This window comes from Microcaecilia unicolor, chromosome 3 (assembly GCF_901765095.1).
Source record: "Microcaecilia unicolor chromosome 3, aMicUni1.1, whole genome shotgun sequence".
NCBI classification, from domain to species: Eukaryota; Metazoa; Chordata; class Amphibia; order Gymnophiona; family Siphonopidae; genus Microcaecilia; species Microcaecilia unicolor.
This window is the reverse complement of record NC_044033.1, coordinates 265,956,863-265,981,676: the sequence shown is the minus strand read 5'-3', so window position 1 is coordinate 265,981,676 and position 24,814 is coordinate 265,956,863. Positions and strand designations below refer to the sequence as shown.

General features: G+C 43.7%; 1 protein-coding gene across 1 annotated transcript in view; it reads left to right on the top strand.

The window, feature by feature from the left end:
* The window catches only part of PLG (plasminogen), a 180,287-nt gene that overhangs the window by 71,379 nt on the left and 84,094 nt on the right, over nucleotides 1-24,814 (top strand). The window contains exons 6-9 of the mRNA XM_030198063.1: nucleotides 6,289-6,409; nucleotides 12,925-13,043; nucleotides 17,462-17,624; nucleotides 20,800-20,924. Of these exons, the coding sequence (XP_030053923.1) occupies nucleotides 6,289-6,409; nucleotides 12,925-13,043; nucleotides 17,462-17,624; nucleotides 20,800-20,924 (528 nt within the window). The remainder of the gene's footprint in view (nucleotides 1-6,288; nucleotides 6,410-12,924; nucleotides 13,044-17,461; nucleotides 17,625-20,799; nucleotides 20,925-24,814) is intronic.

The following is a 24,814-nucleotide window of genomic DNA, read 5'->3' as shown; positions in this document are numbered from 1 at the left end:
GTCCAGCGATCTTTTCTCTCTCCCCCTGCCCTCCCCTCCTGTCCAGTGATCTCTTCTCTCTCCCCCTGCCCTCCTCTCCTGTCCAGTGATCTCTTCTCTCTCCCCCTGCCCTCCCCTCCTGTCCAGCAATCTCTTCTCTCTCCCCCCTGCCCTTCCCTCCTCTCCTGTCCAGCGATCTCTTCTCTCTCCCCCCTGCCCTGCCCTCCCCTCCTCTCCATGTCCAGCGATCTCTTCTCTCTCCCTCCACCACTCTACAGTGACCCCACAGGTCACTGACTGGAACTGTAGGTAATTTTAGAAGGTTTAGAAGGAGGAACAGGGCACTGACAACGGCCGTGACACTATATATGTCTAAGTCCTACATTGTTCAGGAGTAGCTAGAAGGTTCTTTAATTTCTGAAGGCTTTTTATTATGTTACTTTCTTGAAATTGTGTAATTCCTGACGTTTGTTGTCAGTTTTTTTTTAATTTTAAATTGAATGTAACTTGCCTTGAATTTTATATTATAGAGTTGGTGAAAGATAAGTCCCTCATAGCATAACATATGGACCTAAGACACTGTTACAGTGGTGGTAACAGAAAGGGCTTCTGTTACCACCAGAGGCATTCCATTGATTATACCAGACATTCCTATTTTTCTACAACTTTCTTGGGCCTTCTACTCCTTTCTGGAAGGCAGGAAACTAGAAAGTTCACGTCAAGGACACAGCTTGCCTGCCTGACTATCTGTGAGGTCAGACAAAGTTTTATTCTATTGGTGGACTACATCATCATCACTGCAGATTTTCATAGGAGCATCGAGGAAAATGGTAATAAGAATGAGGACAATGGTAACAGCACTGAGGATGCAACTAATCTCATCACTGCTGAATTTCTCAGGCTGTTATAGTCTCATCCAAAACACGCCCAGACCGTGCCCCCTTGTCATATTGCAGATTTTCATGTGTAAAATTGGCTTTTCTACATTTATTCAACACAGATGTGTGTGTGCCAGTGTTTACACATGCAAATTGTGAATAGGGCTTCTAAAACAACCACCATAAGCTGCAGTGAAAGAGGAAAATAAATACCATTGCCCTAATTCTATATATAGCGCTAAAAGGTTCAAGCAATTTAATTGTTTAATAAGCCAATTAGTGCTAATAGGTGATAACAATCAATTGTTGCTAATAGGAATTTATATGTGCATCTTTATAATCACTATTGTGTAAAGATGTGTGCATAAATTTTTCCATGCGAGCACTAAGATAACTTGGAGTGCCGTTTATAGAATAGCGCCTAGTGTGCATTTTTTGGCACCCAATTTTGGTTACCATTTACAGATTTGATTCCTATATGTAGAGTTTATTTTACAGCTGATCTGGAGGCTGCTTACTATGCCTTGTGTTGACTATGACCGCTTTGTAGTTTGTTAGCGCCCTCTACTCTGCATACAGTGATCCATTCTTTTTTAATATCTCGTCTGGATTGTTGTAACATTGTTTATGCTTGAGTGCTGCAAAACCAGCTTAGGTGGCTCCAGACCTTGCAAAATACTGCAGTGCAATTCTTGTGCCATGCCAGAAATTTTGATCACGTCTCTCCATCACTGTCTCACTTACATTGGCTTCTTGTCTATGTTCGTGTTCAGTTTAAGATTCTACGCCTGGCTCACCAAGCTTTATACTTAGGTATTCCTGCTTACTTCTCTAATGTAAAGTTTTATACCCCTCCTTGGTTTCTTCATTCTCAGGCTGGCCTCCATTTTGTTCTACTCTCTCCCCGCTTTGTACGTTTTGAATCCACTAGACTTGCAGCGTTCTTTTTTCTGGCTCTGAAATTGTGTAATGACTTACCCCCTTCCTTCGGGCAGAACAATCCTTTTCTAAATTCAAGGTATCTTTAAGGATTTATTATTTTGAGTTGGTTTTTGGTCACTGGCCCTGATGGCTCGTGTGTGTTGCTGCATTCCTGGACTATCTTTTAGAGGGTTTTTTTTCTTTTTTTGTGTGTGTGGTTGCCTTCTGTCCTGTCTATTAATGACATTCTCTTCTGTTCTATTTTAATTAATTTGCAGTTTTTCCATGCCTTGACCTGTCAGTTCAGATAAGGTGGTATATCAAATTCCTTAAATGAACATAAACATGTACAAGTTAGAAATCAAATTTAAGACTCTTAACAAACTTTGGGGTATTAAGTACATAAGTATTGCCACACTGGGACAGACCAAAGTTCCATCAAGCCCAGCATCCTGTTTCCAACAGTGGCCAATCCAGGTCACAAATACCTGGCAAGATCCCAAAAATGTTCAATACATTTTATGCTGCTTATCCTAGAAATAAGCTGTGGATTTTCCCCAAGACAATTTAATAATGATCTATGGACTTTTCCTTGAGGAAGCTGTCCAGACCTTTTTTTAAAACCCCGCTAAGCTAACCACCTTTACCACATTCTCTGGCAATGAATTCCAGAGTTCAATTACATGTTGAGTGAAGATATATTTTCTCTGATTCGTTTTACATTTACTACTTTGTAGCTTCATCACATGCTCCCTAGTCCTAGTATTTTTGGAAAAAGTAAACAAATGATTCAAGTGTACCCGTTCCACTCCACTCATTATTTTATAGACCTCTATCACATCTCCCCTCAGTCGTCTTTTCTACAAGCTGAAGAGCCCTAGACACTTCAGCCTTTCCTCATAGGTAAGTCGTTTCATCCCCTTTATCATTTTCGTCGCCCTTCTCTGTATCTTTTCTAATTCCACTATATCTTTTTTGAGATGCGAATTGAACACAAAATTCAAGATGTGGTGGCACCATGGACTGATACAAAGGCATTATAACGTCCTCACTTTTGTTTTCCATTCCTTTCCTAATAAGATCCAACATTCTATTTGCTATCTTAGCCGCTGCAGCACACTGAGCAGAGGGTTTCAACATATCATCAACAACGACACCGAGATCCCTTTCTTGGTCGTTGACTCCTAATGTGGAACCTTGCATTACGTAGCTATAGTTCGGGTTCCTCATTCCCACATGCATCACTTTGCACTTGCTCACATTAAACGTCATCTGTCATTTAGACGCCCAGTCTCCCAGTCTCGTAAGGTCCTCTTGTAATTTTTCATAATCCTCTCGCGATTTAACACTTTGAATAACTTTGTGTCATCAGCAAATTTAATCACCTCACTAGTTGCTCCCATCTCTAGGTCATTTATAAATATGTTAAAAAGCAGTGGTCCCAGCACAGACCCCTGGGGAACCCCACTATCTACTCTTCTCCATTGAGAATACTGACCATTTAACCCTACTCTCTGTTTTCTATCCTTTAACCAGTTTTTAATCCACAAGAGGACACTACCTCCTATCCTATGACTCTCCAATTTCTTCTGGAGTCTTTCATGAGGTACTTTGTTAAATGCCTTTTGAAAATCCAGATATACAGCATTAACCAGCTCGCCTTTATCCACTTGTTTGTTCACCCCTTCAAAGAAATGTAATAGATTGGTGAGGCAAGATTTCCCTTCACTTACCGGTAATCCATGTTGACTTTGTCTCATTAATCCATGCTTTTGAATGTGCTCTGTAATTTTATAATAGTCTTTACAATTTTGCCCAGCATCGACATCAGTCTGTAGTCCTTCTTCTTCTTGTCCCCTGCCTACGCAGAAATAGGAAACTGCTTCACAGGAGGTGGGACATGGCAGGAAGAAGGACCTATAGCCGGCAGAGCACTCTCTCTCATTTGTTACTGCTGGATGAGGCAGTGGTGGTGGTGGGGGAATGGCGGTGATGGAGGCAGTGGTGGGGCTTTGAAGATTGTTTGTCCTGGGCCAGCTTTGCCTCTTGGCGGCTCTGCCTAAGAGGTAATATTTATAAGGTGGCTTGTACTTTAAGCAGTAACTGGTCAGTTGGGGCACTGTTTTGGGACTTGGACCTGAAAAAAAGGGTCCAAATAAAGCAGACCAAATTCTCATCCAAAACGCCCTTCTTGTTTCGATTATCAGCTAAAGATGCCCATCTCTCGGCCAATAACCACGCCCCAGTCCCGCCTTCGCCACGCCTCCAACACGCCCCCGTCAACTTTGTTCATTCCTGCGATGGAGTGCAGTTGAAGATGACCAAAATTGGCTTTCGATTATACCAATTTGGTCGCACACGGGAGAAAGACACCCATCTCCCGATTTGGGTCGAAATATGGGCGTCTTTCTCTTTTGAAAATAAGCTGGAATGTAACTTTGTTAGTCTAAGTGCTTTGAAAATACAGCTGTGTTATCCTATGAGTTTTTAACATTTCTTGGGTAGATAATTTATTTGTGGGCTTTATTTTGGGGTAGAAATTGATCTTGGATTTTGCTCCCTACAGTAGATAATCCCTTTTTATTTTTATTTCTTCTGTGCTGTACTGCTTACAGAGAATGTGATTTCTCAGTGTTTCCTTTTCTAATTTTGGTCCTTTATTCTGTAATTGGTGAGGATTGGTCTGTGTTCTGTCACTGTGAGTGACCAAGGTGAGAGATTTTGATGGCATGTAATTTGTGAGTGGATCCATAGGAGTGTGATTTGTCTGGCTTTTTCAATAGGAAGCATATTGCGGTTCTGTACATTCACTGCTGCCTTTTTAAAGGTACAGTTACCGATATTTGTGTGTTCAGAATTGGTGCTGCTAAGCTTGCTATATAGGTTCTGAGAAGCTTGTTTGTGGGATTTAGTGTTACTTCAGAAAGTAATTTGGTAGACAACCCTTTATTTGTCTGCTCCTTCGTAAGGAGAAGGGGGTGGAAGGAAAACTGGCAGGAACTCCAGGAACTTGAACTGGTTAATGTCAGCTTCAGAAAGGAGAGAAAGCAGTAGAACCAGAGGCAGGGACAAGAAGACTTATTTTATTAATACAGCTTAATAAGGTATTTTATATTTCTTATAAAGTAAAGTTGAGGGATATGTGCCACTGCAGTAATTATTTTCCGGGATACTGTGGTGTGTGTTGAGAGGTTGACCAGACTCAAGTCTACTATAATGGTAAAGTTTAAGTTAATGCAACTTCATTTAAAAATGTCAGTGCTTTCAGGGTTTCTATAAGTGTGCACAGGGCCGTGCCGATGCGGTAAGCGGGGTAAGCACCGCAGGAGGGCGCCCGCCTCTGGAGGGTGCCGCCGCAGTGCTTACCCTCGCCCCGCGACGCTGAGGCCTTTAAATCTTTTACTTGCAGTCGCAGCAGCGTCTGTGAAAACGGAGCGCTGCCGACGTCTCCCTTCCCTTGCACTCGTTGGTTCCCTCAGTGTCCCGCCTTCTTCTGACGTCAGAAGAAGGCGGACACTGAGGGAACCAAGAGCGCGAAGGGAAGGGAGACGTCGGCAGCGCTCCGTTTTCACAGACGCTGCTGCCACTGCAAGTAAAAGATTTAAAGGCCCCCAGGGCGCGCAGCGATCATCTTCACGGGGGAGGGGGGGAGAGGGGCGCGCGCGCCAACTGTTCTTCTGCGGGGGGGGGGGGGGGGGGGGGGCGCCAACAGTTCGTCTGCAGGGGGGCGGCATAGACCCTTGGCATGGGCCTGAGTGTGCATGTGGTTTATGTTGATGCAGGACAGACATTTTACTTAGAAATCCGTTATCAAGTGCACGCTAAGGTATTATTTAGGAGTACAGCAAGCACTACTCATGCCTAGTGCCCCCCATGTTAACTCTGGGCCCTCACCCCCAAATGTCAGGTCTGGCTACACCACTGAGTTAAGTACTGATATTTCTGAGAAATAATTTACAGGAGAGCAGGATGTGTTTTTGTAAATTAAAAAATGCAAAGAGGTTTTTTATGCCAATGATAGACAATGGGGAACCCCTAATAGCTATAAATGTGAAATAGCAGGGGTCGACTGAGGCTTTTTCCTTTTTGTGTTTATATAAGTGTAAAACATTGTTGCTTGTTTGAACTGCCTTTATCTGACTAAATTATGTTCGGGCTGCAATTTGTCTTCATAAAATTTAACCAGTTGGTGGGAAAATTTTAACAGACTTAACTTTTGCATATGGTCCCCTCAGTGAATGCTGGTAACCAAATTCCTCCTTGTCAACATAATCATTAAGCAGGAAAACCAAAGTATCAAGCAAAGTAACAATATACAGAATATGTAAATATGTCTAATCATATGTACAGCACCAGAGAACTGCAGGTGTCAAATTTTGATTCTAACATTTGACAGTATTTTCTCATGTGGAGGTTGCTATACTTTTTTAAGGTCAAATATGGGCCATTCCTACTTTCTTCCTATGTAACATCAACATTTGTATTCTCTCTCTCTCTCTTTTTATTACAGAGGATTGTATGCACTGCAATGGGAAAAATTATAGAGGCAAAATTTCAAAAACAGAGTCTGGTTTGGACTGTCAGTCTTGGGAAGTACAGACTCCTCACACACATGGATACCGACCATCAATGTAAGTTTAAGTGCATATGATCAGGATTCAATAAAACACGGCTCAGTGAACAATTGAGTTCTCAGCCTCTCTGAGGGGCTGGTGCAATAAAACTAATGCTAGAAATGATTCAGCATATGCTCAGTGCAACACTTAACTTGAATGCAGGGAGGGTAACTTTAAAACAGATCACCTTGGCGGGAAAGGCATGTAGTTGCATAGTAACATAGTAGATGATGGCACAAAAAGACCTGCACGGTCCATCCAGTCTGCCCAACAAGACAACTCATATGTGCTACTTTTTGTGTATACCCTACTTTGATTTGTACCTGTGCTCTTCAGGGCACAGACCGTATAAGTCAGGCCAGCACTATCCCTGCCTCCCAACCATCAGCCCCGCCTCCCAACCACCGGCTCTGGCACAGACCGTATAAGTCTGCCCAGCACTATCCCTGCCTCCCACCACCGGCTCTGGCACAGACTGTATAAGTCTGCCCAGCACTATCCCCGCCTCCTAACCACCAGCCCTGCCTCCCGATCTCGACTAAGCTCCTGAGGATCCATTCCTTCTGCACATGATTCCTTTATGCTTATCCCAAGCATGTTTGAATTCCGTTACCATTTTCATATATTCCCCCAAATTCTATATATCCTACCTTAATTTCTGCGCAGAAATTGAAGCATATTCTACAACAGTGTGTAACTTAATTGGTTAACTAGCTGATCAGCACTGTTAATTGGATGTTAAGCAATTAGCACTAATTGGCATTAACAGTTACACGCAGAACTTGCTAAATGTATTCTGTAATGTGATGTGTGTGAATTCCAAGTCACATAGTTGAAAAGGGGGTGTGTTTATGGGCATGGAATAAGCAGTTTGTAGGCATTTCAAAAATCTATGCGCGTTATTATAGAATACACCTGCTGTCCCCCGCATTCCATATAGTGCGCCTAGAGACCCGTGACGAAATCCAAGCGTATTCTAGAACATCGCACGTATGTTAATTGGCATAAAGAGCTAATCAGCATTGTTAGCAGCACTTGACAAGCAATAATGAGCACTAATTGGCAATAATTAGAATTTACACGCACAAGTCCCTAAGCGTATTTCATAACACACCGTGCCTAATTTTTAAAGCACGCAGCCAAAAAGGGGCATGGTTATGGGTGCTTCGTGGGCATTCTGAAATGTATATGCGTAGTTAAAGAATATGGCCCAGTGTGCGTAAATCTATCTGCCAGGATTTACATCACGTTTTCGTTGGTGTAAATGGAGGAGCATAGTTTTAGGCGCCGTAATATCAACTAAGCAAATTCTATATACCATGCCTAAATCTAGGCACTGCTTATAGAATACACTTAGTCGGCAATGTTTTCCATGCTGATTTTTTAGGGGTCATATATTGAATCTCCCCCTCTGCACCTAATTTAGGCGAAGTAGAACATGGCCTAAATGGACATGACCAAATTTGGTCACGTGGAGAGGCACTCAGCGTATTCTATATACCACACGGAAATTTAAGCCAATTCTTTAAAATTTAGGCTTAGTTTATAAAATATGCCTATGTGTATTTTTTTACTGCATGGATTTTTCAGGTGCCATATATAGAATCTAGCCCGTTGTGCTTATTTTATAAAGGCCAAGACAAAAGAACCCTTATCTTTCCCAGTGCTTATCCTGCACAAAAGCATCCAAATGTTCTGTGTTTAATTAAATAATAAAAGGATTGATGATCAATATTGCAATCTAAAAACTGACACAACATTATCTGTTTCTGTAACATTATAATATTCTCTATAATAACCTAAATGCCAAATGTTACTCCAAATTGAGAAAAATTGTGGTAAAAATTTATGTACAGTTTTGATTTATGATTAGATACCAGAATCTTCATCATTTTGGAGGATCTACTAAATTAGGGCCCCTTTGGAGTGCTTAGTGCAGTGGACTTTGATCCTGGGAACTGAGTTCAATTCCCACTGCAGCTCCTTGTGACTCTGGGCAAGTCACTTAACCCTCCATTGCCCCTGGTACAAAATAAGTACCTGAATATAGGTAAACCGCTTTGAATGTAGTTGCAAAAACCTCAAAGGCGGTATATCAAGTCCCATTTCCCTTTCCCTTTTACAAAGGTACACTAGTGTTTTTAACATGTACTGAACGCTAAGATGCCCATTATATTCCTATGGGCATCTTAGCATTTAGCACATGTGAATTTTGAGCATGCACTAAAAACGCTAGTGTGTCTTCATGAAAGACCCCCTTAGATTGTATTCTCATTGGATTAATAACTTTTGTATGTTACTCAATGAGACAGTGCTTGCTAAAATAAAATACACTTATCTTCAAACTGCTTCCAAGCCACCTCCGAGCTTCCCGGCTACATAAAAGCCTATCCAATAAACCCGACTCAACGCCAAATTTAAATGAGTACTGCTTCAGGGTTCATGGTTAAGGCTTTTCCACTTGTAGTGGGAAAAAATGCGGATAATACCAGCCACATGCACCTCCAAACTGCCAGCATCCAACGTGCTCCAATGCGGTACCTAATTGTTCTCCAGAACAATTTTATTTAATTATTTATTTAATAATTGGATTTACTAACTGCCTTTATGAAGAGATTCACCCAAGGTGGTGTGGTCAAAGCAAAGCATAGAAATGTAAGCAAGTGCTTATAAGTTCAAAATTAACCCCCCACGACTTCCCTTACTTATTTATTTATTGATTGCATTTGTACCCAACATTTTCCCACCTATTTGCAGGCTCAATGTGGCTTACATAGTACCGTCAAAGGCATTTGCCCAGTCGGTGGATAACAAATACAAAGTTGTATAGTGATCGTATGATGTATATAAGTGGAGGGTCGAAATGGATGAAGATTGCGTGTTGTCCTGTGTGATCATAGTCATGCTGTGTTGGTAGGTGAAGAGGGTTACGTGGGGGTCGTTGGGGTAGGCCTTTTTGAAGAGGTTGATTTTTAGTGATTTCCTGAAGTTCAAGTGGTCGTGGATTGTTTTCACAGCTTTTGGGAGCCCATTCCATAGTTGTGCGCTTATGTAAGAGAAGCCGTTTGCATAAGTTGTTTTGTATTTCAGTCCTTTGCAATTTGGGTAGTGTAGGTTTAGGTAGGATCTTGATGATCTGACTTTGTTTCTTATTGGTAAGTCTATGAGGTCTGTCATGTATTCTGGAACTACGCCGTATATGATTTTGTGGACTAAGGTGCAGATTTTGAAGACGATCCGTTATTTGATTGGGAGCCAATGCAACTTTTGTCGGAGGGGTTTGGCACTTTCGAAGCGTGTTTTGCTGAATATCAGCCTGGCTGCTGTATTTTGGGCAGTCTGGAGTTTTTTAATGAGTTGTTCTTTGCAGCCCGCGTTGATTCCATTGCAATAATCTGCATGGCTTAGGACCATTGATTGTATTAGGTATTGAAAAGTTGCTCTTGGGAAGAAATGTTTTAATCGTTTGAGCTTCCACATTGAATAGAACATTTTCTTTGTTACAGAGTTTACTTGACTGTCGAGAGTAAGGTTGCGATTGAGTGTGACACCGAATATTTTCAAACTGTCCGAGGTAGGGAGGGTATGTCCTGGAGTATTTATGGTTGTGGGTTACTTACTAAACGAAAAAGTCTCACCATAGAGCCATTGCCAAAAATAATGTATTTTCATATCGGCATTCATAGATAAGAGATTTGCTTTCAGGTCAGGCAAGGTCTACAGGCCCTGGACACTTTAAAATCCATCTGGCCAATGTTCAAAGGGCCCCTTTTACCATGCTGCGGCAAAAGGAGGCCTGCGCTGGCATCAGCGCATGTTTTCATGCGTGCTGAGGCCCTCTTTTGCCGCAGCAGGCTACAGCAACTCTCTCCTCCCCCTGGTCAGACACAGCCAGCCAACAGGCTGCAAGGAGACTCTGGTGTGGGAGCAGTAACTAGGATACAGAAACAGTTTCTTCCTGTGTTTCCCTGCAGCTCTGATGCTTGGAGAATTTTGTTTCAAATCTACAGATTTACAAAGAAGAATATTAGGGGTGCTCAGGCACCCGTAGAGCTGATGCCTATGCCTGGGGTAATGGAGGGTTAAGTGACTTTCCCAGAGTCACAAGGAGCTGCAGTGTGAACCAAACCCAGTTCCCCTGGTTCTCAGGCCACTGCACTAACCAATATGCTACTCCTCTACACCCCTTATTGATGCTTAGCGTGTAGTTATTAAAGTGCAGTAAAAGTCAGGCTTTTACAGCACCTTAATTTACCTCAGGAGTTACTAGCCTGCTGTAGAGCAGTACTATAGGTTAGACACTCCTGAGGTACAAGAATAGTGCTGCTTGCAATCAAACTCGCAAGCAACGTTATGATACCATCCTGGGACCATGGGGCTGCAAAACTGCGGCCCAATGCTCACAGGCATTTTTAAAGGGACCAGCATACAATACTCAGGGCTGCTACTTCTCCCATCCCCTTGGAGTCTTCCCCACTCCACCCAATCTCAGACATGCCAAGTCATACACATTTGATGTGTGACACATGCATTTGTGCCCCTTCTCACACTTTCATACATTTGTGCCTTCCTTACTTGCATTCTAGCTTCCAGATCCCTGCTCCAAAATCAGTACATTTCCCCCACCAGTCTGGCAATGGCTCCTTAACTCTTTCTATCTCTTCTTCCCTCCTGTGGGTCTGGTGTTGCCCTTTTACCTCCCTCTGGCCCCTCCCCCCCACCCAGGCCATACAAACTTGCGCTGTTCACCAGCACTGCATGCAATAACAGGCTCTTTCTGGTCCCCAACTTGAGGAGTTGTTGGGGAGGGGGGAATGCCATTGTAGGGATTGAAGTCAAGAGGGGAGAGGAAGTGGCCAATCAACCTGCTACCCAGACCATACCCTCCCTATCTCAGACAGCCTGAAAATCATCAGAGTTACAATGGACCGCAACCTAACACTAGAGAGCCAAGTGACATCCACAACAAAGAAAATGTTCCATTCAATGTGGAAACTCAAACGAGTGAAACAATTCTTCCCAAGGGAAACATTTCGCAACCTGATACAATCAATGGTATTAAGCCATCTAGACTACTGCAATGGAATTTAAGCGGGATGTAAAGAACAAACATTAAAGAAACTTCAGACCACTCAGAACACGGCGGCTAGGCTTATCTTTGGAAAAACCCAATTTGATAGCGCAAAAACACTCCATGAAAAACTACACTGGCTCCCAATCAAAGAACGCATTGCTTTCAAAATCTGCACCATCGTTCACAAAATTATCTATGGTGAAGCCCTGGGATACATGACAGACTTGATCGACCTACCAACTAGAAACACATCCAAATCAACATGAACCTATCTAAACCTCCACTACCCAAGTTGCAAAGGACTCAAATACAAATCAACTTACACATCCAGTTTTTCCTACATAAGCACGCAATTGTGGAATGCACTACGAAAAACCTTGAAAACTATGTACGACCACCTACACTTCCAGAGAACACTAAAAACTCATCTGTTCAAAAAGGCATATCCTACCAATCCATCATAAATGCTTGACCTCCAACATAACAAACTAAAACACGTAACGGACATAACACAACTCTCCCGTTGCACGATTCCCTTGTGTGGTTGGACCACATGAACTTAATCTTATCTCAACATCACTATGTATTTGTTTACACCGGAGTCTGCAAACGCATCTCCGGTACTATGTAAGCCACATTGAGCCTGCAAATAGGTGGGAAAATGTGGGATACAAATGTAACAAATAAATATTATCCGGGCACTGGTGATATACAGTGGCAGTGCCTGAATAGCTAATTGGACAAAGAAAAGACTGCTTTTTATGTGTTTCTCTCTGCCCAGTTAGCTGTCCGGGCACTGGCATTGAATATCCAGTCTCTGCCCCTAGACTGCCCCAGGACTACTCAGATAGTGCTGAGGTGGTCAGTGCCGATATTCAGAGGCAGTATCTGGTTAAGTGCTGCTGAATTTCAGCAGATAGCCAGGCACAAGTGACTTAACTGGGAATCGTGTTAATAACTTGTGGTATACTATATTAAATGTGAACAATGAATTAAGTTTAGGAGCATAAAAACTGGGTGGTAACAATGGCAAATTTAGGATGGGGAAAAAAGGAACTTAGCACCGATTTTCAGCCTTAGGCTCATAAATTAGGTTCATAAAGCTAAGCAAATGAACGGCAGGTCTAAATTTATAAGGATAACTTTTAAGCTCCTAAATTATGATGAATTTTCAGCTGAAGACTTAGGCTACAAAGTATGGCTGAAAATAGGGCACAGATTTTGGAGTCTGGCTTAGGAGCCAGCATTGCTTTCAGTAAATTATTATTTTGAGACAGTTTGATAGTGTGAGATCAACTTGCCAACTTTGCTTGATCAGATTTCATCCATATTTAGAACAGCTGCTCTGAATGATGTGTAAATGAACACAGATTTTAAGAAAAGAAAATTAGAACACAATTGTAATTCTTTTTTCATCCTTGCTAATCCTTTGCTTATTTTTTTTTCATTTTTGTAGCTTTCCAGAAAAGGATCTGAAAATGAATTATTGTCGTAATCCTGATGGGGAGCCACAGCCATGGTGTTTCACAACCAGCCCCTCTAAACGCTGGGAGTTTTGTAGTATACCTCGTTGCTGTAAGCATTTCCAGTATCAATAAACACCGCTGACTTGTAGCTTCTATCAGAATGCAGTAGAATGAGGTTCAGTTTGGCAAATAAATCCTTTAGGTCTATGATTTTTGGCCAATCATGAGCAGTTTATGATCCACCTAGCATATAACCGCACTTGTATGCGGTTCATTTGCAAGCATATGCATGTACTTTATAAAGTCTGCATGTAAGCTCTAACTTCCCCCAGAATTGTAAATTAGAGGTCACCACAGCTCCCTGCAGGCCACCTGAATACTTTCTTTTAATTCTTTTGCTGTAACTTCCTTTGGGGGTCGGATGTAGGCTAGATAAAACTTTAAGGTGGGGAGAGTTATCAACATGGGCTATTGTTAAGATGGGTTATTAGAAACTAGGTCTCATTGCATAAAATGGGACCTGTGCTAACATAGCACAAGTTATTGGTAAAATAGTCCAGATTGATAACTTCCGCCCTGCGTGTGAATGAGTTTCTGTCTCCGGTAACCAGAGCTGATATTGTGATGTCATAATGCTTCATTTCACCAATGCCTAAGAGTCAACCTCATCAGTGATGTCACAATGACTTGATTGCCCTATTCTTGGCTCTCTTTTATTACATATAGCAGTGACTTCAATTTATAGAGACACTAGTAAAACAGGCCTGTTTCTGACACGAATGAAACGGGCGCTAGCAAGGTTTTCCTCGGAGTGTGTATGTTTGAGAGAGAGAGAGAGAGAGAGAGAGAGAGAGAGAGAGTGTGAGTGTATGTGTGTGAGAGAGAAAGTGTGTGTGAGAGATGGAGTGTGTGAGTGAGAGAGAGACAGAGTGTGTGAGAGACAGAGTATATGTGTGTGTGTGAGAGAGAGAGTGTGTGAGAGACAGAGTGTGTGTGTGTGTGTGTGTGTGTGTGTGGGGCTCCGAGTTCCATGACCCCCTCCTTCCCTCCCTCCCTCTCCTCCCCTCCGAGTTCCAGGCCCCCCTTCGAGGTGCAGGCCCCCCTCCCTCTCCTCTCCTCTCCCTTTCTCCCTCTCCTCTCCTCTCCCTCTCTCCCTCTCCTCTCCTCCCTCCCTCTCTCTCCTCCCCTCCGAGTTCTTGGCCACCCCCTTCCCTCCGAGTTCCATGTCCCCCTCCCTCTCCTCCCCAGCGTGTTCCATGCCCCCCTTTCCTCGGAGTGTGTGGGTGAGAGATGGAGTGTGTATGTGAGAGAGAATGAGTGAGAGAGAGAGAGAGACAGTGTGTGTGTGTGTGTTTGTGTCAGAGAGACAGAGAGAGAGAGAGAGAGAGAGAGTGTGTGAGAGACAGAGTGTGTGTGTGAGTCTGTGTGAGAGAGAGAATGTATGTGAGAGACAGAGAGTGAGTGTGTGTGTGTGAGAAAGTGAAGCCTTCAAGCCTTGAAGCATTCATGTGCTCTGTTAGGCTCCATCTCCTCAATTGACGACACGTAGTTCCAGAACGTTGCAGGAACTCTTCAAGGCTTGAAGGCTTCACTTTCTCGGCTTCAGAATGTTGGAGGTGCGTTTTATTATATAGGATTTCTCTTTTATTTAATTAAAAGGGAGGGGGGGGGGGGGGGTTAGCCAGTGGTGTGCTGGAGCAGCCTCTCAAGGACTTGCAAGAGCCGTTTGTTACGTTTTTAAGAATTTTGGGAACCGTTTGTTAAAGTAGGTCCCCCTGTGGCTACTTTAACAACTGGCTTCCAAAATGTGGGCTCAAGCCCCCTCCTGCATTCTTTTATTTTGCTGGCAGGGATGCTGAGCCCTGACAGCCAAGTAAATAGACTGCTGCTCCCCACTCCTTATTTTCAGCTCTGAGCAACAGGCTGGGACATCTCATGCAAGCAGTGGGAGTGGTGGCAGTCAATTTATTGGTTGGTGGGGCTGGCATCCCTGCCAGAAAAGGTATGCCTAGTGTGCCTGCATGAGGGGGGAAGGCATGCATTGCCCCTGCCAGTCCACCCCTGCCCCCCCCCCCCCAATTTCAGGGCTGGTTAGGCCTGGAGAGAGATCCCCGTTGTTAAAAATTTACCAGCACACCCCTGGGCTTAGCAATATGGGCTACTGTTAAAATTTGTCGTTTTACTGTTACCCCCAGTTATAAGTAACTAGGTCTCATTGCATAAAATGGGACCTGGGCTAACATAGCACAAGCTAGTAGTAAAATAGCCCATCTTAATGGTAGCCAACATTGATAACTATACTCCCCTATTTTAAAAGCATCTTCACACGTAAATAGCCACAGTTATACATGTAAATTGTATACAAATGTAAATAGCAATTTTAGAAAGCTGCTGTTGACATGTGGAGATCACACACCATGCAGAGATTTCACAAAGGGAGTACACCAGGTTTTACACCCTCCAGAGTCATACACAGGATTTTAAAAAGTGCATGTTTTGGCCAGGTTTGCCATCATCTCCCTGTGTTAATGTTCAGGGTTGGTCTTAGGCAGGGGCAACCGCACAGGGCCTCGCGCTCACAGGGGCCCCGCAGTCGTGAATGTTCGGCCGGTTGCATCTTCGGCATTGATAGTTGGATGTGTAAGATATGAACCCCCCACGCCCTTAATGTTCTCTAATCGCAGCGGCTCTGGTCGCGTCTCCACATTACATTGATGGTCAGAATTGTGTGCAAGTTGTAAACCTCCCACCCTGCTCTTCCCTGCCCCCCACAATGTTCCCCACCTGATTAGCCCAACATAACATCCCTCCAGGCCTCTCGAGTCGCTCCCCTCCGTACTCCCCGGGATTGAGACACCATCAACATCGCTTACTCAGCTACCCTGCCTGTCCTGATGCCTTGTCTGCTGATGCCAAAACTTCTCTCTGCCATTGCCCACCCCCTTCTGATGTAATTTCCTTTTTCCTCAAGGGCGGGCCGTGGCAGAGGGAAGTTCCAGCATCGGTGGACCAGGTCTGAGAGTAATAAGTGCAGATTAGTTGGCTGCTTGGCTTGGTTCTCCTTCTTTCTTAGGCATTTGGACCAGGCCTGAGGAGAGTAGGTGTGGATTAGTCAGCTGCTTGGCTTAGTTCTCCTTCTTACTGTGGTGCGGGTTGGTGATGGTGATAGATATTTGGCAAGCATTTGGCTTTTGAGATGGCCCTTTGTTTTTATCGTGTTGTTCCTGTGTGGGCTTTTATAGTCCTTTATGACTATGCATTTTTCTTTCTCATTAGAGTGGCTTTTTTTTATCATACGGAGCTGTCATTTTTTGTGCAAATACCTATACATTGAGTATCGTTTGTTTGGTAAGCTATTGTATTTAGTCCTTATATTTTTTTACCTTATGTTATTCTATCCACTTGTGGGTGCATTTTGGCATTTCACACACTAGGTTTCTTTTTCATCATATTATACAGGTTTCCCGTTATCACATTACACAGGTTTCACACATATGCACACAATTTTGGTTATATTATTTATGCATGTTCTTTGCAAATGAGCTTCACTCGCCTTTCTTTTGGCCACTTTTGACTGTTTTTTTATAAGTGTTGTATATATTTAGTTCTGTTTATGTCAAGGTGCAGTATCTGATTCATTTACAGTTGTTATATTTTTTTTAAATGATGTTTTTTATCAGATGATGTTGTTTGCTACCTGTAAATTGGTTGTGATTTTGTCTTTAATGTGAAATATGTCTTTTTGGGAACCTATGCATCTTTTTTGGCTACTCGGAGATTCCTGGTGTTACCTCTCTGGATTGACGGGTTACAATAATAGAGGAATTTGAAAGTACACTGCCCACATACCTGGATCTTTTCTTAATTAATATTTTTCCTTTATTCTCCTCTGTGTTATGAGAATTGGAACTCCTAATTATAGCGGACTTGAACTGTGCTTAATATTAGGTTTCTTATAATAGCATTGTGCTTATTTCAATCAGTTTTTCTGTCCAAATTTTGCTTGATTTGGCTTTGAAATTTCATAAATAAAAATTGTTTAAAAAATTTTAAAATCTGCTCAATGAGGGTGGGGCTAGGTATGGATAGGGTGGGGGGCCCCACCAAACCAGTCTGTTCAGGGCCCCACAATTGCTAAGACCGACCCTGTTAGTGTTGACATATCCACATAGAAGCTGCTAAGCTTTTGCTGTTCATTTTATCCCCATGTGCATTTCCAAAATGGCTGCTCTTTCTTTACAAGCCGAGAAATTGCATGCATTCAAGCAAATCCGTGCGCACTCAAGCAAGTATTAAGAAAAGGTTCTGTGTTGGCAGAGCCTTTTCTAAAACACCCCTGGAATAGAGCATGTCCAAGTCTGGACAACTCGGTTCCAGTCTCCAAGTAAAATGGGCCTTCACACAACGGTGCTGTCATTGCAACGAGCCTTTTAGAAAATAATTGGGCATCCTGCAGTAGATTCCTGAAGATCTTTAAATTGTATTTTCCGTTGATTAAGTTTATTTTTTGTTTCTTCTATGAAACAGCTACTGGACCACCAACTTCCAACCCAGGTCTTGAGTGTCTTTCAGGGAATGGAGAGTCTTATGTAGGTAAAATAGCTATGACAGTATCAGGAAAAGTTTGCCAGGCCTGGAGTTCTCAGACCCCACACAAGCATCACAGAATTCCAGATAACTACCCTTGCAAGTAAGCTACACATATTTGTTTTGTTTTGAAAGCATTTGGGAGTGTAAAAACTGGCAATCCTGTTGTATTGCTGTAGTGATAAACATTCAGGGGTCCTTTTACTAAGCTGCGGTAAAAAGGGCCCTGCGCTAGTGGCAGCGGCCATTTATGCCACGTGCTGAGGCCCTTTTTACTGCAGCGGTTAAAAAGGCCGAAAAAAGAAATGGCCTTGGGGTAAGTTTGCACTTACTGTGTGGCCATGTTGGGGGGGGGGGGGGGCACTTACCACCACACTTTGAGGTGGCGGTAAGGGCTCCTGCGCTAACCCGGCGGTAACCCCTTGTGGAAATATTTTTCAAATATTTCCGCTAGTTCTGGAAATGCCGCATGCTAGGGGTGCACCTATAGCTGGCAGTACTTATGGATTGTCGTGCGTTAAGCCCAAGGTGGGCTTACCACTGCTTTGTAAAAGGGCCTCTCAGATGATCTATGGCAAGTTGCCAAATATTATGTCTTATATTGATATCTTATTAAAATAGTTTGAGTTAAACAATTTAATTGTTAATCACAGTTGAATGCAACAGAGTATTTTGCTGTCATAGAATTTATTTATTATTTGGATTTTATTCAAACCGTTTTCAGGTGTAACTCAAGGTGAGTTGCATTTAGGTACAGTGGGTAATTTTCCTGTCCCTAGAGGCTCACAATCTAATTTTGAACCAAAGGCAATAGAGGGTTAAGTGACTTGCCCAAGAGGGCACATCAAGCAGCACTGGGAGTTGAACTGGGCACCCCTGGATGTCAAGCCCAGCACTTTAACCACTAATGGGAAAGGGAATGGAAAGTGGGACTTGATATACCACCTTTCTGTGCTTTTTTGCAACTACATTCAAAGTGGTTTATGTGGAGGGGCATAATCAAAAGGGGCGCCCAAGTTTTCCTGAGGACATCCTTGCAGGACGTCCCTGCGAAGGGGCGGGGAAAGCCGTATTATCGAAACAAGATGGATGTCCATCTTTCATTTTGATGATACGGTTGGGGACGCCAAAATCGCAAAATTTAGGTCAACCTTAGAGATGGTCGTCCTTGATTTTTGGCCATAATGGAAACTGAGGACGCCCATCTCAGAAACGACCAAATCCAAGCCATTTAGTCGTGGAAGGAGCTAGCATTCGTAGTGCACTGGTCCCCCAAAACCCACTACCCCCAACTGTACACCACTACCATTGCCCTTATGGGTGAAAGGGGGCACCTAGATGTGGGTACTGTGGGTTTCGGGTGGGTTTTGAAGGACACACATTTACCACCACAAGTGTAACAGGTGGTGGGGGGGGGGGGGGGATGGGCCTGGGTCCGCCTACCTGAAGTGCACTGCACCCACTAAAACTGCTCCAGGGACCTGCATACTGCTGTCATGGAGCTGGGTATGATATTTGAGGCTGGCATAGAGGCTGGAAAAAATATTTTTTAAATTTTTTTTGAGGGTGGGAGGGGGCTAGTGACCACTAGGGGAGTAAGGGGAGGTCATCCCCGATTCCCTTTGGTGGTCATCTGGTCATTTAGGGCACATTTTTGTGGCTTGGTCATAAGAAAAAAAGGACCAAGTAAAGTCATCCCAAGTGTTCATCAGGGACGCCCTTCTTTTTTCCATTATCGGTTGAGGACGCCCATGTGTTAGGCACGCCCCAGTCCCGCCTTTGCTACGCTTCCGACAGGCCCCCGTGAACTTTGGTTGTCCCCGCGATGGAAAGCAGATGAGGATGCCCAAAATCAGCTTTCGATTATGCCGATTTGGGCGACCCTGTGAGAAGGACGCCCATCTTGAGATTTGTGCCGAAAGATGGGCACCCTTCTCTTTCGAAAATAAGCCTGATAGTATATACTAAGCTACTTCTTATGGTTTAATTTCATGGTTAAACATCATGGGTGCTTAAAGATATAAGACCAAAGTTGTGTAACAATATACACATTCTAATGCCTTATTAGTTGTCAGGGACAAGATCATACACCTGCACAAGGCTGGAATGGGCTACAAAACCATCAGTAAGACTGGGCGGAGAAGGAGACAACTGTTGGTGCCATAGTAAGAAAATGGAAGAAGTACAAAATGACTGTCAATCGACAAGGATCTGGGGCTCCACGCAAAATCTCACCTCGTGGGGTATCCTTTCATGAGGAAGGTTAGAAATCAGCCTACAACTACAAGGGGGGAACTTGTCAATGATCTCAAGGCAGCTGGGACCACTGTCACCACGAAAACCATTGGTAACACATTACGACATAACGGATTGCAATCCTGCAGTGCCCGCAAGGTCCCCCTGCTCCGGAAGGCACATGTGACGGCCCGTCTGAAGTTTGCCAGTGACACCTGGATGATGCCGAGAGTGATTGGGAGAAGGTGCTGTGGTCAGATGAGACAAAAATTGAGCTCTTTGGCATGAACTCAACTCGCCGTGTTTGGAGGAAGAGAAATGCTGCCTATGACCCTTATATGTGATGCAAGCCTAAAGATTTTTTTGGCAAAAAAGGAGACTCCATTCATTCAGGAATTTTGCCTTTGTGGAAAAGATGGCATAAATCCCAGTCATGTCTAGTTGCCTTGGTGTGCAACATTCCACCACAAGGTTTTTCACTATCAGTTAACCAGATATATGTAGTTGTAGGCAATGGCATTGCTGGGACTAATATTTGGTATGGTCCAAGCTTAACATGGGTGGGCACTAGGCACTGCTTCTAGTGCTTCTCCCATTGGCCTGTGCTACTGCTGCTGTCTGGGTGGGCTTGATTCCAAAGGGAGGGGGGATGGCCCACCCAGACCCATCTGTGGCTACAGCCCTGGTTATGGGATACAAAAGGTCCTGCACAGTTCTTCTGCAGTTTCATTCTTCAGGAGAGATGTAAGGCTATTGCTTTTGCCCTTATTCCTTGAATTTTGCTTGCTTAACGACTGGAGGTTTGACTGTATTTGTACAAAGTACTGGAAGGCTCAAGTTTTATGAAAAGCGTAATCTGAAAAAATAGAGTCTTTTATACAACCTGTACCTTGAAGAAAGATGAAAATGTAGCCATCTCTGGAAAATGGTAGGGGGAGTTCAGGCCAAACGTTTTTGTTGACATGTACCTTGTCATTTCAAACAATGCACATCCCTAGAAAAAATTCACTCATGAATTTTGTCTGAAAATATTTTCATTACAGGAATTTAGACGTAAACTACTGCAGAAATCCGGATGAGGAGAAAATGCCGTGGTGTTATACCACAGACAACAATACACGATGGGAATACTGCCAAATACCCAGCTGCAGTGGCGCAGCTCCCGAGGGTAAGAGAAACAAAAACTTCATGAAAAGAAAGAAATATTTTAAACCTAATACTATGGAACTTTCTAAACATTTTCCTTTCATTTTCTCTTCCCCAGCAGCCATAGTGATAGAACCAAGATCCCTGACAGAGACAGAAATCTTGAGAGAGAAATTTTTCTCCATAGATTATGCAGAAGGTGCCTCTCTTGCAGCCGCTTATGCAGCTGCCACCATCTCTTGGTTTCTGCACCAAAAGTGGTGGAGCATATGTAGATTTTCTGCATGGGAGGGGAATTCTGTACAAATTCTGCCTTGCACAGTGGTGTAGATGAAGCCTGCCCGAGAAATCTTCCCCTAGCTTTTCAAGTGTGTCAACTATGCATGAGCCATACTCCCCACACATAGCGATTGAGCTAGTCTGCCTCAGTTCTGTTTTCTCCATGGAGCTGACAAGATATCTCCCCTCTCAGCTATAAAATACTTCAAGTTTTAAGATTTTCCCTCCATTCTCTCACATCGGTTACCTCTTTTTCCTCTTATGTTTTCCCAGGTTATGTCTTTTTCAGTCACTTTATAAGTTTTATTTATTTTTTTTCATGTCTGCCTCTTTTCACCATTTTACTGCTTTTTGATGGCTCAGATGGGCCACTTTTTCAAAATGGAGTTGTTTCAATTTGCTTCAGCCATGGTTTTCAGTGACATGACCCGAAAGACAGCGTTCAGCAGCTTCAAAATGTGCAGGTTGTATGTCAAGACCATATCTTATGTGTATACTCATAATTGGTGCTTGCTGTGCTTAGTCCCAGATCGCAAGGCCTCTAAGTGTAATAACTGTAAGATTATGACACAAAGAGATCTTTGTAACCATGAAGAGCAGAAAGAGCAGTGGACCCTAGCTTCCCAGTAGTCTCAGGCAACAGGGAACCTTACAGATGCCATTTACATTCCACCAGAGCTGGCTCACCCCTTCTCTGGTGGACAATTCATTCCAATTTGACTCTGGGACTTCCTTTCCAAACTCCACCGCCTCAGAATGTGTTGACTACGGATGCATCCAACCTGAGTTGAAGAGCTCATGTGGATGGTTTTCACACTCGGGGACAGTGGTACGCTCAGGAGGTTCAGTTCCACATCAATCTCCTCAAGCTCTGGGCCATTTGGAACGCTCTAAAGCTTTCAGAGATTGAGTCCAGAACCAAATTGTTCAAATTCAGTCAGACAACAGGTACAGGATCCTACTCCTTGTTTCAGAAAGCACTAGACATGTGGAAATGGGCTCTTCTTCACGGGATGGACCTCCGTGCCACTTACCTGCTCAGCAAGAGCAACTGCCTGGCTGACAGACTGAGCAGGATATTGCAACCACACAAGTGGCCTCTCAACATGGGCCTAGCCCATGAGATCTTCTGAGAGTGAGGAAACCCCCTCATTGGATCTCTTCACCGCTTATCTCAACAACAAGGTCCCTCAGTTCTGCTTCAGACTCGGGTCACACATCAGACTAGTGTGAGATGCCTTTCTCCTGCATTGGGAACAGGGTCTTCTGTGTATCCTCCCATTCCTCTCATAAAGAAGATTTTGCCAAAACTCATGATTCTGATCGTTCCCTACTGGCCGTTGCAGATTTGGTTCCCTCTTCTTCTGGAGTTTTCCTATGAAGATTTATGGAGATTGGACTGTTTTCCAACTCTCATCATGCAGAATGAAGGGTCCCTTCTGCATCCCAACCTCCAATCTCTGACTCTCGTGACTTGGATGCTGAGAGCATAGAATTTAGTCCCTCGGATTGCCTGAGGGTGTCTCCTGTATCTTGCTGTTTTCCAGGAAAGATTCAACTAGGAGATGTTACTCTTTTAAACAGAGAAGGTTTGCCGTCTGGTGTGAACGCAAGGCCTTTGCCCTAAACAAAAACTGCTTGTGCACGTCCTTCACCTTTCTGAGTCTAGTTTAAAAACCAACTCTGTAAGGGTCCATCTCAGTGCAATTGGTGCTTATCATCATCGTGTAGGAGGTGAGTCCATCTCTTTATAGCCTTATGTTGTTCGCTTCATGAGAGGTTTGTTGTTGACAAAGCCCCCTACCAAACCTCCCATTGTGTCATGGGATCACAACTTTGTCCTCACCCAGGTGATGAAAGCTCCTTTTGAGCCTCTGAATACCTGCCACCTGAAGTTTTTGACCTGTAAAGTCGTGTTTCTGGTAGCGGTCACTTTAGTTCACAGGGTCAGTAAACTCCAGGCCTGGTAGTTCATCCACTGTTTATTAAGTTCCACACGCACTCTAAGTTCCTTCATAATGTAATGTCGGAGTTCCATCTTAATCAGTCAATTGTTCTTCCAAACTTTTTTCCGAGACCTCATAACCTTCCTGGCGAAAGTGTACTGCATACCTTAGACCAAGCCTTAGACTTCTATCTGGACCAGACTAAAGCTCATAGACATTCCACCCAGCTTTTTGTTTCTTCAAACGCAGACTTTCAAATTGAATAGCAGACTGCATCTCCTTTGCTTATACCCAGGCTGGGCTGATTCTTGAGGGTCATGTCACGGCTCACAATGTTAGAACCATGATGGCATTGGTAGCCCTCTTGAGATCAACCTCTATAGAGGAGATTCACAAGGCTGTGACTTGGTCTTCAGTCCACATATTCAATCCCACTATTATCTGGATCAGGATACTCAATGCGACAGTCGGTTTGGACAGGCAGTTTTGCAGAATCTGTTCAGTGTCTAGAATCCAGTTCCACCCTCCTAGGCCCTGTTTTATTCTGTTCCAGGCTGCACCTCCACAGCTAGTATGTATATCATTTCAGGCTGATTGAAATTTTTGTCTCGACGTTTCAAGACTCAGTTATCCTAGTTTCATTTTTTTCCAGTGAGCCTGGTAACTAGGGATTCCTACATGTGAGAATAGGAAGGCCTGCTTGTCCTCAGAGAAAGCAAAGATACTTACCTGTAGCTGGTGTTCTCCAAGGACAGCAGGCTGACAAGTCTCACATACCCTTCCACCTCCCCTAGGAGTTGTCTTTAGTTTAGGCTTTTTGCTTTTTCAACTGACTGGTGGAACCGCACTCGTGCATTGGGGGTGGGGGGTGGGGTGGGGAACATCAGCACATGTATGGTGGGATACTGCTAGAAAATTCTACACTGTAAGCTAGTCAGTGTCCATGCTGGGCTCCGTCGTGATGACGTCACCCACATGTGAGAATAGTCGGCTCATTGTCCTCGGAGAACACCAGCTACAGGTAAGTATCTTTGCTTTATGGGATGATATTATTTCCTATGTGGCTGGCAGAAAACATAGAATATCTAAGGGCATCTTTCATCTGGAGAAGAAATATGCCTTGGCCAAGTGACCGTATGCCCGACATCCTACCCCCACTGCAAAAGAGGCCCTTACGGCTACTTAGGTATCCCTTAATACTGTTATACATGAACGTACCATAAAGATGTTTTTTAAATAAGAAATTCTATACTATAGATATGGCAATAAAGCGTGCAAATGTTTGGCTCACCTCCATAGGTGCCCGGTATAAGAGGCTTGGGGAAGCTATGCCTCCCCAGCCACAGCAGGATGGATCAGCTGTTTCTATAGAAATGCTAAATAGTATTAGTAGTAGTTCTCCTGCGAGTCCTGCTGCTCTGGGGGGTTTAAATAGCAGCAGCTTAAGTGAAAGCCGTCTCTAGCCTTGTGTATAACCAGTTGTAATTTGATTATCTTACTGCTGGGAGAGCAGAGCAGGGGGGTTGGCTGGAGGTGTCCTGGGTTACCAGGGAGATATTTAACCAAGGTTGCCAGGTGGGTGGTTTTCTTCCGCAACCCGCTGCGGGTTGCGGTTTTTTGGGCTATTTTGGGGGGTTTTGTGCTGTTTTTTGTGCGGTTTTTCGGGCTGTGGGGTGGGGCTAATGAC